At 47.6% G+C, this 15,030-nt stretch overlaps 2 protein-coding genes across 3 annotated transcripts in view; both read left to right on the forward strand.

Annotated features, from left to right (window-relative positions):
• LOC144481893 (Golgi reassembly-stacking protein 2-like) overlaps positions 1-15,030 on the forward strand; it is a 739,438-nt gene that overhangs the window by 586,516 nt on the left and 137,892 nt on the right. The gene's annotated exons all lie outside the window — the stretch shown is intronic.
• The window catches only part of LOC144481892 (activin receptor type-1B-like), an 85,896-nt gene continuing 84,904 nt past the window's right edge, over positions 14,039-15,030 (forward strand). For both annotated transcript variants that reach the window (XM_078201054.1, XM_078201055.1), the window contains exon 1: positions 14,039-14,189. In XM_078201054.1, the coding sequence (XP_078057180.1) occupies positions 14,129-14,189 (61 nt within the window). In that variant the 5' untranslated portion in view covers positions 14,039-14,128. The remainder of the gene's footprint in view (positions 14,190-15,030) is intronic.

The following is a 15,030-nucleotide window of genomic DNA, read 5'->3' on the forward strand; positions in this document are numbered from 1 at the left end:
CATGATGACAATATAAGGATATGCAGTCCATCACGCAAACCAGCCTCCCATCCATTGACTCTGTCTACACTTCCCGCTGCCTCGGGGAAAAGCAGCCAGCATAATCAAGGACCCCACACACCCCGGACATTCTCTCTTCCACCTTCTTCCATCGGGAAAAGATACAAAAGTCTGAGGTCACGTACCAACCGACTCAAGAACAGTTTCTTCCCTGCTGCTGTCAGACTTTTGAATGGACCTATTTTATATTAAGTTGATCTTTCTCTACACCCTAGCTATGACTGTAACACTACATTCTGCACCCTCTTCTTTCCGTCTCTATGAACGGTATGCTTTGCCAGCATAGCGCGCAAGAAACAATACTTTTCACTGTATCCCAATACATGTTACAAGAATAAATCAAATCCAGTTTCCTCCCACACTCAAAAGATGTGGGCGGCACGGTGGCACAATAGTTAGCACAGCTGCCTCACAGCGCCAGGGATCCAGGTTCACACTGTCTGTGTGGAGTTTGCACATTCTCCCCATGTCTGCGTGGGTTTCCTCCAGGTGCTCCGGTTTCCTCCCACACTCCAAAGATGTACAGGTTAGGCAGATTGGCCATGCTAAATTGCCCCATGGTGTTCAAAGATGTGTAGGTTAGGTGGATTGGCCATGCTAAATTGCCCCTTAGTGTCCAAAGATGTGTAGGTTAGGTGGCTTGGCCATGCTAAATTGCCCATTATTGTCCAAAGATGTGGAGGTTAGGTGGATTGACCATGCTAAATTGCCCCTTAGTGCCCAAAGATATGCAGGTTAGGTGGATTGGCCATTCTAAATTGCCCCTTAGTGTCCAAAGATGTGTAGGTTAGGTGGATTGGCCATGCTAAATTGCCCCTTCGTGTCCAAAGATGTGCGGGTTAGGTGGATTGGCCATGCTAAATTGCCCCTTAGTGTCCAAAGATGTGCAGGTTAGGTGGATTAGCCACGCTAAATTGCCCCTTAGTGTCCAAAGATGTGCAGGTTAGGTGGATTGGCCATGTTAAATTGCCCCTTAGTGTCCAAAGATGTGCAGGTTAGGGGGATTGGCCATGCTAAATTGCCCCTTAGTGTCCAAAGCTGTGTAGGTTAGGTGGATTAGCCACGCTAAATTGCCCCTTAGTGGCAGGGGGACTAGCAGGGTAAATGCATGGGGTTACTGGGATCGGGATTGTTGTTGGTGCAGGCTCAAATGGCCAAATGGCCTCCTCCTGCACTGTGGAGATTCTACAATTCTATGAAATCAAATCATGCCAGCCGACACTGGAATTACTGATGAACGAGCGATTGAGCTTGTCAAAGAGACATCTGCATGCAATTTCTTTATTGCCCACTGCATTTTCCGAGCATGTTTGGGAAGGACTTTAGGGCAGCTGTAACCGGGCAGTACATCTGGGCAGGAGAGAAGATCTGCCACCAGGACCATGGCCTCACTTACCAGCGGGTAGTGCTGGCGAAGGTGGCACCATCTGTATGTTTTTTGAGTCCATTATTTGGCCTTTCTGAGCCTTCCTTCAGCAAGAACGACAGACTCAGAGCGTAGATGATCCCATTACTGGGAACGGAGTTATTGAGCTTTCGGACTAACCTGAGCTAATCAGAGAATGTCAGCGTGGATCTGTCAACGATCCGAGTGAAATTTTTTGAAGTCCCGATTGTGCGTGGAGGTTATTTCTATGCGCCTTTGAAAGGCATTTGAGAAATAGGTCAGTGCCAAAAAGGAAAGACAGCACAAGTCAAAAAATTGTTTCCCAAAAGCACCACTTTTACCGCAGTGATATCACACGGAATGTGCCACAAGTTGCTTCAGTGAAGTTTATTTCCCAGTAATCAGCACGGTGACGCAAAATGTACAGATGACTTCCTGCCACAAATGGCCACGGAAATACTAGAGAGAGTCCCATCAAAGGAAACGAAAGGCTGAACTCTGTGAACTCGCAGCAATCAGATTAATCTCCTGCTCGCTTCAATGTATCAGCCCAAGCGCCCAGATTTGTTGGCAAGTGGGCAGTTATGTGTTTTATTTGAGTGGGACTGCAGGTCAGAAGCGACCTTTCAATGAGCAATGGCCAATTCAGAATGAGGGAATACAGTTCACCAATTTCAGCCAATTTAGGCAATTTAGCGTGGCCAATCCACCTAACCTGCACATCTTTGGACACTAAGGGGCAATTTACCATGGCCAATCCACATAACCTACACATCTTTGGACACTAAGGGGCAATTTAGCATGGCCAATCCACCGAACCTGCACATCTTTGGACACTAAGGGGCAAATTAGCACGGCCAATCCACCTAACCTACACATCTTTGGACACTAAGGGGCAAATTAGCACGGCCAATCCACCTAACCTACACATCTTTGGACACTAAGGGCAATTTAGCATGGCTAATCCACCTAACCTACACATCTTTGGACACTAAGGGGAAATTTAGCATGGCTAATCCACCTAACCTACACATCTTTGGACACTAAGGGGCAATTTAGCACGGCCAATCCACCTAACCTACACATCTTTGGACACTAAGGGGCAATTTAGCACGGCTAATCCACCTAACCTACACATCTTTGGACACTAAGGGGCAATTTAGCACGGCTAATCCACCTAACCTACACATCTTTGGACACTAAGGGGCAATTTAGCACGGCCAATCCACCTAACCTACACATCTTTGGACACTAAGGGGCAATTTAGCACGGCTAATCCACCTAACCTACACATCTTTGGACACTAAGGGGCAATTTAGCACGGCCAATCCACCTAACCTACACATCTTTGGACACTAAGGGGCAATTTAGCACGGCTAATCCACCTAACCTACACATCTTTGGACACTAAGGGGCAATTTAGCACGGCCACTCCACCTAACCTACACATCTTTGGACACTAAGGGGCAATTTAGCACGGCTAATCCACCTAACCTACACATCTTTGGACACTAAGGGGCAATTTAGCACGGCCAATCCACCTAACCTACACATCTTTGGACACTAAGGGGTAATTTAGCATGGTCAATCCACCTAACCTACACATCTTTGGACACTAAGGGGACAATTTAGCATGGTCAATCCACCTAACCTACACATCTTTGGACACTAAGGGGCAATTTAGCACGGCCAATCCACCTAACCTACACATCTTTGGACACTAAGGGGCAATTTAGCATGGCTAATCCACCTAACCTACACATCTTTGGACACTAAGGGGCAATTTAGCATGGCGAATCCACCTAACCTACACATCTTTGGACACTAAGGGGCAATTTAGCACGGCCAATCCACCTAACCTCCACATCTTTGGAAACTAAGGGGCAATTTGGCATGGTCAATCCACCTAACCTACACATCTTTGGACACTAAGGGGACAATTTAGCATGGTCAATCCACCTAACCTACACATCTTTGGACACTAAGGGGACAATTTAGCATGGCCAATCCACCTAACCTACACATATTTGGACACTAAGGGACAAATTAGCATGGCCAATCCACCTAACCCACACATCTTTGGACACTAAGGGACAATTTAGCATGGCCAATCCACCTAACCTATACATCTTTGGACACTAAGGGGACAATTTAGCATGGCCAATCCACCTAACCCACACATCTTTGGACACTGAGGGACAATTTAGCATGGCCAATCCACATAACCTACACATCTTTGGACACTAAGGGGACAATTTAGCATGGCCAATCCACCTAACCTACACATCTTTGGACACTAGGGGACAATTTAGCATGGCCAATCCACCTAACCTACACATCTTTGGACACGAAGGGGCAATTTAGCATGGCCAATCCACATAACCTACACATCTTTGGACACTAGGGGACAATTTAGCATGGCCAATCCACCTAACCTACACATCTTTGGACACGAAGGGGCAATTTAGCATGGCCAATCCACATAACCTACACATCTTTGGACACTAAGGGACAATTTAGCATGGCCATTCCACATAACCTACACACCTTTGGACACTAAGGGGCAATTTAGCACGGCCAATCCACCTAACCTGCACATCTTTGGACACTAAGGGCCAATTTATTCTGGCCAATTCACCTATCCAAATGTGCAGGTTAGGTGGATTGGCCATGCTAAATTGCCCCTTAGTGTCCAAAGATGTGCAGGTTAGGTGGATTGGCCATTCTAAATTGCCCCTTAGTGTCCAAAGATGTGCAGGTTAGGTGGATTGGCCATGCTAAATTGCCCCTTAATGTCCAAAGATGGGTAGGTTAGGGGGATTGGCCATGCTAAATTGTCCCTTAGTGTCCAAAGATGTGCAGGTTAGGTGGATTGGCCATGCTAAATTGCCCCTTAGTGTCCAAAGATGGGTAGGTTAGGTGGATTGGCCATGCTAAATTGCCTCTCAGTGTACCCGAACAGGAGTGTGGCGACTAGGGGATTTTCACAGTAACTTCATTGCAGTGTTAATGTAAGCCGGCTTGTGACGCTAATAAATAAACTTTGAAACTTGAAACGGAGGTGGAATTACAGATCCTGACGCCTGTGGATGCAGCATTGTCAATGCCCTATTCACTCTGCACCATAGCTGGAACAAGCGCTTTCACACTTCCCCGAGCGAGAGACGAAACAAAACGAGTCAGCGACACGTCGCAATATTGCAGGAAAGGTGGTTCGTCTGTCGTGAGGATTATTGTCTCACTTTCCCCGCCATCCTTTTATTTACACACATTGTATTCATCAGAGCCAGAAACGAAAGGGTTAATATGTGACATGCAGACGGCTCATCGCTGTCAAGATCCTGACTCCTGCGTTTTACAATGCATTGAGATCTGACGGTCAAACAAGATCTTTTATGTAAGCTGTTGCAACATTGCAACAACCCAAATGACAGCTGTGCTAACAATCTGGAATGTCTGCAGCGTCACTGGACTGATTTCCTCTCTCACCAGCACACCTACTTTTAATTGCACCCTGAGTCACCACAGTAATGCACGATCCTCAAACACTTTTGTATCTGGCCTGTTCTCGGGAATGCGAGTTGTATGGCAACATGCCATACACACGGGTTGACTTGAGCGTGGGTGTGGACACATTGCCTGGACTCGCTTGTCAAGAATGGGCGCTTGAGTTACGTATAGGGCAGTGCAACTACATAAATCCCTTGGTGGGCCACGTTTGATTTATACAATCCATTGAATCATAGAATCCCGACATTCGGCCCATTGAGTCTCTACCGACCACAACCCCACCCAGTGCTGCCTCACAGTGCCAGGCACCCGGGTTCAATTCCCGGCTTGGGTCACTGTCTGTGGAGTTTGCACGTTCTCCCCGTGTCTGCGTGGGTTTCCTCCGGGTGCTCCGGTTTCCTCCCACACTCCAAAGATGTGCAGGTTAGGTGGATTAGCCATGCTAAATTGCTCCTTAGTGTCCAAAGATGTGCAGGTTAGGTGGATCGGCCATGCTAAATTGCCACTTAGTATCCAAAGATGTGTAGGTTAGGTGGATTAGCCATGCTAAATTGCCCCTTAGTGTCCAAAGATGTGCAGGTTAGAGGGATTGGCCATGCTAAATTGCCACTTAGTATCCAAAGATGTGTAGGTTAGGTGGATTGGCCATGCTAAATTGCCCCTTAGTGTCCAAAGATGTGCAGGTTAGAGGGATTGGCCATGCTAAATTGCCACTTAGTATCCAAAGATGTGTAGGTTAGGTGGATTGGCCATGCTAAATTGCCCCTTAGTGTCCAAAGATGTGTAGATTAGGTAGATTGGCCATGATAAATTCTCCCTCAGTGAACCCGAACAGGCGCCGGAGTGTGGCAATTGGGGGATTTTCACAGTAACTTCATTGCATTGTTAATGCAAGCCGACTTGTGACATTAATAAAAAAATAAACTTTAAACTTTATTCCCGTAACCCCACGCATTTGCCCTGCTAATTCCCCTGACTCTCGGGTCAATTTGGCATGGCCAATACAACCTAACCCGCACATCTCTGCACTGTGGGAGGAAACCGGAGCACCCGGAGGAAACCCACGCAGACACGGGGAGAACGTGCAAACTCCACATAGACAGTGACCCAAGCCGGGAATCGAACCCAGGTCCCTGGCGCTGTGAGGCAGCAGTGCTAACCACTGTGCCACCCTATTGGCTAATGGGATGAGAGAAGGTGGTTGTTCAGCAGTTTGGTGGAAAAAGATCACACATATTGGGATATAGTTTTTTATATTCTTTCGTGGGACATGGGCATCACTGGCTGGCCAGCATTTATTGCCCATCCCTAATTGCCCCTTGAACTGAGTGGCTTGCTGGACCACCTGAGAGGAAAGTTAAGAGTCAACCACATTGCTGTGGCTCTGGAGTCACATGTAGGCCAGACCGGGTAAGGACGGCAGATTTCCTTCCCTAAAGGACATTAGTGACCCAGATGGGTTTTTCCGACAATGGTTTCATGGTCATCAGTAGATTCTTAATTCTAGATATTTTTTGTTGAATTCAAATTCTACCATCTGCCGTGGCGGGATTCGAACCCGGGTCCCCAAAACATTCGCTGAGTTTCTGGATTAATAGTCCAGAGATAATACCACTGGGCCATCGGCTCCCCTACACAGTGAAAAGTGTTACAGTCACAGGGTGTAGAGAAAGATCAACCGAATACTTGATTTATTATTGTCACATGTATTGGGATACAGTGAAAAGTATTGTTCCTTGCGCACTATACAGACAAAGCATACTATTCATAGAGTAGATAGGGGAGAAGGAAAGGAGAGGGTGCAGAATATAGTGTTTCAGTTACAGATAGGGTGTCGAGAAAGATCAGCTTAATATTTGATTTGATTTATTATTGTCACATGTATTGGGATACAGTGAAAAGTATTGTTTCTTGCGCGTTATACAGACAAAGCATACCGTTCATAGAGTACATAGGGGAGAAGAAAGGGGAGAATGCAGAATATAGTTACAGTCATAGCTAGGGTGTAGAGAAAGATTAACTTAATATATGTAGGTCCATTCAAAAGTCTGATGGCAGCAGGGAAGAAGCTGTTCTTGAGTCGGTTGGTACGTGATCTCAGACTTTTGTATCTTCTTCCCGACGGAAGAAGGTGGAAGAGAGAATGTCCGGGGTGTGTGGGGTCCTTGATTATGCTGGCTGCTTTTCCAAGGCAGCGGGAAGTGTAGACATGGATGGGAGGCTGGTTTGCGTGATGGACTGGGATTCGTTCACGACCCTTTGTAGTTTCTTGTGGTCTTGGGCAGAGCAGGAACCATACCAAGCTGTGATACAACCAGAAAGAATGCTTTCTATGGTGCATCTGTAGAAGTTGGTGAGAGTCGTTGCTGACATGCCAAATTTCCTTAGCCTCCTGAGAATGTAGAGGCGTTGATGGGCTTTCTTAACTATAGTGTCGGCTTGGGGGGGTGACCAGGACAGGTTGTTTGTGATCTGCACACCCAGAAACATGAAGCTCTCGAACATTTCTCCTTCATCCCCGTTGATGTAGACAGGGGCATGTTCTCCTTTACGCTTCCTGAAGTTGATGACAATGTCCTTTGTTTTGTTGACATTGAGGGAGAGATTATTGTTGCCGCACCAGTTCACCAGATTCTTTATCCCATTCCTGTACTCTGTCTCATCATTGTTTGAGGTCCGAAACACTATGGTGGTGTCAACAGCAAACTTCAAAATGGAGTTGGAGAGGAAATTGGCCGCACAGTTGAAGGCCTGGGGTTGGGGCAAACATTGAAATGCTGGGGTTAGGGTGTACCCTCCTGACAATGATACCGAGAAATGAGAAATGAATTATACCCCATGCAGGTAGTCAGAACTGAAGTAACTGATCATAGAATCATAGAATCCCGACAGTGCAGAAGGAGGCCATTCGCCCATCAAGCCAGCACCGTCTCTCACAGAGCATCCCTATCCCCATAACCCCATGTGTTTGCCCCATTAATCCCCCTAACCTACACATCTTTGGACACTAAGTGACAATTTAGCATGGCCAATCCACCTAACCTACACATCTTTGGACACTAAGGGGCAATTTAGCATGGCCAATCCACCTAACCTACACATCTTTCGTCACTAAGGGGCAATTTAGCATGGCCAATCCCCCTAACCTACACATCTTTGGACACTAAGTGACAATTTAGCATGGCCAATCCACCTAACCTACACATCTTTGAACACTAAGGGGCAATTTAGCATGGCCAATCCATCTAACCTACACATCTTTCGTCACTAAGGGGCAATTTAGCATAGCCAATCCACCTAACCTACACATCTTTGGACACTAAGGGGCAATTTAGCATGGCCAATCCATCTAACCTACACATCTTTCGTCACTAAGGGGCAATTTAGCATAGCCAATCCACCTAACCTACACATCTTTGGACACTAAGGGGCAATTTAGCCTGGCCAATCCACCTAACCTACACATCTTTGGACACTAAGGGACAATTTAGCATGGCCAATCCACCTAACCTACACATCTTTGGACACTAAGGGGCAATTTAGCATGGCCAATCCACCGAACCTACACATTTCTGCACAATAAGGGGCAATTTAGCATGGCCAATCCACCGAACCTACACATCTTTGGACACTAAGGGGCAATTTAGCATGGCCAATCCACCTAACCTACACATCTTTCGGACTGTGGGAAGAAACCGGAGCACCCGGAGGAAACCCACGCAGACACGGGGAGAACGTGCAAACTCTGCACAGACACCATGCCGCCCCCCTGATAGCTGACATCAGACGCCCACAGGTTTGATGGTCCCCCTTTAGCCCATCCTTGGTTGAGCACGGGAGTTCCTATTTGTGTCCTGGTCAATGATTATCCCTAAAACAACATCACTGAAGCAGATGATCTGCTAATGGTCACATAGCTGTCTGTGGGATCTTGTTGTGCGTACATCAGCTGCCACATTTCCAACATGGCGACGATGACTACACTGCCGTAAGGTGCTTTTGGGATGTTTCCAAAAAGGCAAATCTTTCTTCCTTTCATGATAACTGTGTGCGTAGATCCGTCCTGAGGCAAGGCAGAAGCCAAACTCGATTCTCCTTCTGCAAAGCTTTCAGGAGGCGGGAAGGGGATTGGAATGAGGTGCAGCTGCCAGCTTTTCAAGTTGAAACACTGCCTGGAAGAGGAAAAATGAAAAAGAATCTTTCAAAAGCAATCCATCCGAGCCAGCTGTCCCGGGGGGCGGGGGGGGGAAGGGTGGGGGGTGGGGGGTGGGTGGGCGGGAGGTGGTGTTGCGGGGCAGGGGGGGGGCATGGATGACTGCTTTCTCAAAGTGATCAAAACACCGGAGGGTTTGCTGGTTTGAGCTGAAAACAGCACCCTCTCTTAGGAGCGGCACGGTGGCTCAGTGGTTAACACTGCTGCCTCACAGCGTCACAGACGCGGGTTCGATTCCCAGCCTCGGGTCACTGCCTGTGTGGAATCTGCATGTTCTCCCAGTGTCTGCGTGGGTTTCCTCCGGGTGCTCCGATTTCCTCCCACAGTCCAAAGATGTGTGGGTTAGGTGGATTGGCCATGCTAAATTGCCCCTTAGTATCCAAAGATGTGCAGGTTAGGTGGATTGGCCGTGCTAAATTGCCCCTTAGTGTCCCAAGATGTGTAGGTTAGGTGGATTGGCCATGCTAAATTGCCCCTGAATATCCAAAGATGTGCAGGTTAGGTGGATTGGCCATGCTAAATTGCCCCTTAGTGTCCCAAGATGTGTAGGTTAGGTGGATTGGCCATGCTAAATTGCCCCTGAGTATCCAAAGATGTGTAGGTTAGGTGGATTGGCCATGCTAAATTTCCCCTTCGTGTCCCAAGATGTGTAGGTTAGGGGGATTGGCCATGCTAAATTGCCCCTTAGTGTCCCAAGATGTGTAGGTTAGGTGGATTGGCTATGCTAAATTGCCACTTAGTGTCCCAAGATGTGTAGGTTAGGGGCATTGGCCATGCTAAATTGCCCCTTAGTATCCAAAGATGTGCAGGTTAGGCGGATTGGCCATGCTAAATTGCCCCTTAGTGTCCAAAGATATGCTGGTTAGGGGGATTGGCCATGCTAAATGTGTTAGGGGGATAGGGCAGGGGAGAGGGCTTAGGTGGGATCCTCTGTCAGGGAGTCAGTGCAGACTCAATGGGCCGAATGACCTCTTCAGCACTGTAGAGATTCTGAGAGACCTTTTACTCCATTGAAGGCATTTTTTAAATGCAAGTTGTTGTTGATAGATGTCAGTACAAAACAGTAAATGAGGAAAGCCTTCTCCCAGAATTCCGCTTCATTTTACAGACTGCACTAAAATATCATCCTGACCTGGTCTGGTACGCAGGGCGAGGTTTTCCAGCCACGCTCGCCTCAGGACTGGAAAATCTCATCTGAGGTCAACGGACCTTTGTATGGTCCGTGTCCAGCACCGCTACGATTCCCGAGGCGGGCGGGAATGGGAGAATTCCACCCTGTGTTTGAAAGCCCAAGAGGTCTTCTGGGGCTTGTTGGATTAAAGCGAAAACACACACAATCCTTCCAGCTGTTCTGGTGCGGACCCAGGCTATTTAATCAATGTCAGAGGGACCACAGACCACAGGAAATCAATCCCATTTGCCTGGCAATAAATCTCCAAAATCCAGGAAATTGACAGGATGTGGGACGGTGAAATGATGTCAATACTGAAATGCAGTGCAACGCATGTGAGTGAGAGAATTTATAAGATTGTGTGCATGAGTGTGTGAGACAAAGTGTGAGAGTGAGACAGTCGCTGGGATTCTACCGCCCCCCCCCCTCCCCCCCCCCCCCCTCCCCCCCTCCCCCCCTCTCCCCCCCCTCCCCCTCCCCCCCCTCCCCCCCCTCCCCCTCCCCCCCTCCCCCCCTCCCCTCCCCCCCCCTCCCCCCCCTCCCCTCCCCCCCTCCCCCCCCCTCCCCCCCCCTCCCCCCCCCTCCCCCTCCCCCCCCCCTCCCCTCCCCCCCCCTCCCCCCCCCCCTCCCCCCCCTCCCCCCTCCCCCCCCCTCCCCCCCCCCCCCCCCCCCTCCCCCCCCCTAAGTCGGGAATTGAACCCAGGTCCCTGGTGGCGCTGTGAGGCAGCAATGCTAACTACTGTGCCACCGTGCCAAAGTTCCAGAGACCGGGTTGAAAATCCCACCACAGCAGCTGGCGGAAGTTGAATTCAGTTAATAAATCTGCAATTGAAGAGTGAGTCTCAGTAATGGTAACAGGGACCGGGGGCGCGCGGGAGCGTGGGGATGGAAACCTGCTGTGCTTACCTGGTCTGCCTGACAGACCTGCAGGAATGTAGCTGAGTCTTCATTCTGGAATGGCCGGGTAAGCCATTCTGTTGTAGCAAACCTGTTACAGGGAACAGTAAAAAATAAAACTGGACTCATTGGGTGGAATGTTACCGGAACGTGCGCCCGAGGTTCGTACGATCCGGCCGGGCCAGCGGAGAATGCCCTTCTCCGAGCCTCGCCCGCCCCCCCGGAATTGGGGCGGGCATGCCGATAAAATTCCGGCCATCGACTTTAATACGGCAGCTCACCACGACCTTCACAAGGACAATGGGCACGAGTCAACGCTGCTTACAACCCACGGAAAGAATTGTTTCAAAGGCATTTCTCAGCAAGCGCTCGACAACCAGTGAATCGCTTTTGAAATGTATAGGACGAAGAATCCCTGCAGTGCAGAAGGAGGTCATTCGTCCCATCGAGTCTACACCGACCACAATCCCACCCAGGCCCCATCCCCGTAACCCCGCGCATTTACCCGATGTCAAAATCCTGCAATTCCCTCCCTAACGGCATTGTGGGTCAACCCACAGCACGTGGACTGCAGCGATTCAAGAAGGCAGCTCACCACCACCTTCTCAAGAGGGTGGGCAGCACGGTGGCATAGCGGTTAGCACTGTTACCTCACAGTGCCAGGGACCCGGGTTTGATTCCAACCTCGGGTCACTGTCTGTGCGGAGTCTGCATGTTCTCCCCATGTCTGCGTGGGTTCCTCCGGGTGCTCCAGTTTCCTCCCACAGTCTGAAAGACGTGCAGGTTAGGGTGCATTGTCCGTGCTAAATTCTCCCTCAGTGTACCCGAACAGGAGTGTGGCGACTAGGGGATTTTCACAGTAACTTCATTGCAGTGTTAATGTAAGCCTGCTTGTGACTAATAAATAAACTTTAAACTTAAACTGAAGGGCAACTAGGGATGGGCAATAAATGCTGGCCCCAGCCAGCGACGCCCATGTCTCACAAGTGAATGAAACAAAATTCCCCTGACATGAAGGACAATTTAGCCCGGCCAATCAACCTAACTTACACATCTTTGGAGTGGGGGAAACCGGAGCACCCGGAGGAAACCCACGCAGACATGGGGAGAACGTGCAGACTCCACACAGACAGTGACCCAAGACCGGAATTGAATCCGGGTCCCTGGCGCTGTGAGGCAGCAGTGCTAACCCATGTGCTGCCATAGTCACTGTAGCAACCGACTCAAGAACAGCTTCTTCCCTGCTGCCATCAGACTTTTGAATGGACCTACCATATATTAAGCTGATCTTTCTCTACACCCTATCTGTAACTGTAACACTACATTCAGCACCTCTCCTTTCCTTCTCCCCTATGTACTCTATGAATGGTATGTTTTGTCTGTTTCGCGCGCAAGAAACACTTCTTTTCACTGTATCCCAATACATGTGACAATAAAAAATCAAATCAAATATGAAGCTGATCTGTTGTTTCAAGTCCAGATAACCCGTTGTCAGCTCTTTTCTCTCCTTTCAGATGCTGCCAGACCTGCTGAGATTTTCCAGCATTTTCTCTTTTGGTTCAGATTCCAGCATCTGAGTAATTTGCTTTTATTAAGTTGATCTTTCTCTACACCCTATCTGTAACTGTAACACTATATTCTGCACCCTCTCCTTTCCTTCTCCCCTATGTACTCTATGAACGGTATGCTTTGTCTGTATAGCGCGCAAGAAACAATACTTTTCACTGCATCCCAATACATGTGACAATAATAAATCAAATATTAAGTTGATCTTTCTCTACACCCTAGCTATGACTGTAACACTGCATTCTGCACCCTCTCCTTTCCTTCTCTATGAACGGTATGCTTTGTCTGTATAGCACGCAAGAAACAATACTTTTCACTGTATCCCAATACATGTGACAATAATAAATCAAATCGATATTAAGCTGACCTTTCTCTACACCCTATCTGTAACTGTAACACTATATTCTGCACCCTCTCCTTTCCTTCTCCCCTATGTACTCTATGAACGGTATGCTTTGTCTGTATAGTGCGTGAGAAAAATACTTTTCACTGTACCCCAATACATGCGACAATAATAAATCTAATATTAAGCTGATCTTTCTCTACACCCTATCTGTAACTGTAACACATTCTGCACCCTCTCCTTTCCTTCTCTATGAACGGTATGCTTTGTCTGTATAGCACGCAAGAAACAATACTTTTCACTGTATCCCAATACATGTGACAATAATAAATCAAATCAAATATTAAGCTGATCTTTCTCTACACCCTATCTGTAACTGTAACACTATATTCTGCACCCTCTCCTTTCCTTCTCTATGAACGGTATGCTTTGTCTGTATAGCACGCAAGAAACAATACTTTTCACTGTATCCCAATACATGTGACAATAATAAATCAAATCAAATATTAAGCTGATCTTTCTCTACACCCTATCTGTAACTGTAACACTATATTCTGCACTCTCTCCTTTCCTTCTCTATGAACGGTATGCTTTGTCTGTATAGTGTGTGAGAAACAATACTTTTCACTGTATCTCAATACATGCGACAATAATAAATCAAATATTAAGCTGATCTTTCTCTACACCCTATAGCTGTTACTGCCAACTGTGTACAAATTGCACGCACGACCTTCCCCGGATATTTTTCAGATAGTGGTGGCAGTGGAAGGGTTACAAATGTATCTATTTTAAATTAAAAAAAGGTCAATGCTGAAGGCACCTCCCCTCTGGGGGGTTGGTTTCATTTGTGAATGCATCAGAGGAGAGGGCGGAGTGATTCCTTTTGGAGATTTGAGTGTGTGAGACGGTTGCTGCTGAATTTCAAGCCACCTCTGCTCAGTCTCACCCACGCTGCATCTCAGGCAATGGCAAGCTGCAGGAATGGCTAAAATCTACCCCTTCTATCTGGTCTTGCTGTTCCTGAATATCAGCACTGGGGTCGGTAAGTGCTTGGGGAGTTCACCTGCTGTGAGGAGGAGGAGGTTGAAGTAAGAGGGTGGGGGAAAGAGAGGAAAAAGGGTTCTTGTTTTGTAAATGAAACATGCCTGAAATGTTTATTCGCAACATGGCGTCTGGAATTGGATACAATGTTGTCACAAGGGGCTTAATTGTTTCTCTGGCAGAGTGATCGTAAACGAGAGAGAGATAGCCAGTGAATTTAGCTTTTCCTACCACCAGTCTAATCATGTGTTCATCGGTTTCACCCTCTTTTGTTTACCCCTGGTTAATTTCCCTTCAATTTCTTGTATGTTTCACCCTCTTGTTTACCCCTGGTTAATTTCCCTTCAATTTCTTGTATGTTTCACCTCTCTTGTTTTTGTTTCGATTTCTGGGTCTTTCCAATGGTGGAAAGGGAGGGGGGGGGGGTGATTCTAATCTATTTGTCCCCTCTCTTTCTCTCTCCTCTCTCTCTCTCTCTCTCTCACACAAACGTGACAGGTATTGAAACACTGGCTTTGTCTAGTGCAGCTAAAAAGCTTATCCAAAATCAACACACGTGCAAAAAAAGACCCCTTTTCAGTGGCAGAATGGTCATAAATTCTGAATTGAATGAGTTTAAGAGGACTCGAGGCAAAAATGAGGCTTCCAGTAAACGCATTGCTATATTAATCTCTCTCCCTCTGTGTGTGTGTGTGTGTGTGTGTGTGTGTGGATGGATTGAATTGGAATGTGTCCTGCTCTGACCCGAGATATTGTAACTTTCTATGGGAGAGATAGCTGGAAGTAATTGGTCCACCAACTTCCTCGTCTATCTGCTATAGTTCAAAGTGGCCATCTTTTTA

The sequence above is a fragment of the Mustelus asterias genome, chromosome X, assembly GCF_964213995.1.
Source record: "Mustelus asterias chromosome X, sMusAst1.hap1.1, whole genome shotgun sequence".
Classification (NCBI taxonomy): domain Eukaryota; kingdom Metazoa; phylum Chordata; class Chondrichthyes; order Carcharhiniformes; family Triakidae; genus Mustelus; species Mustelus asterias.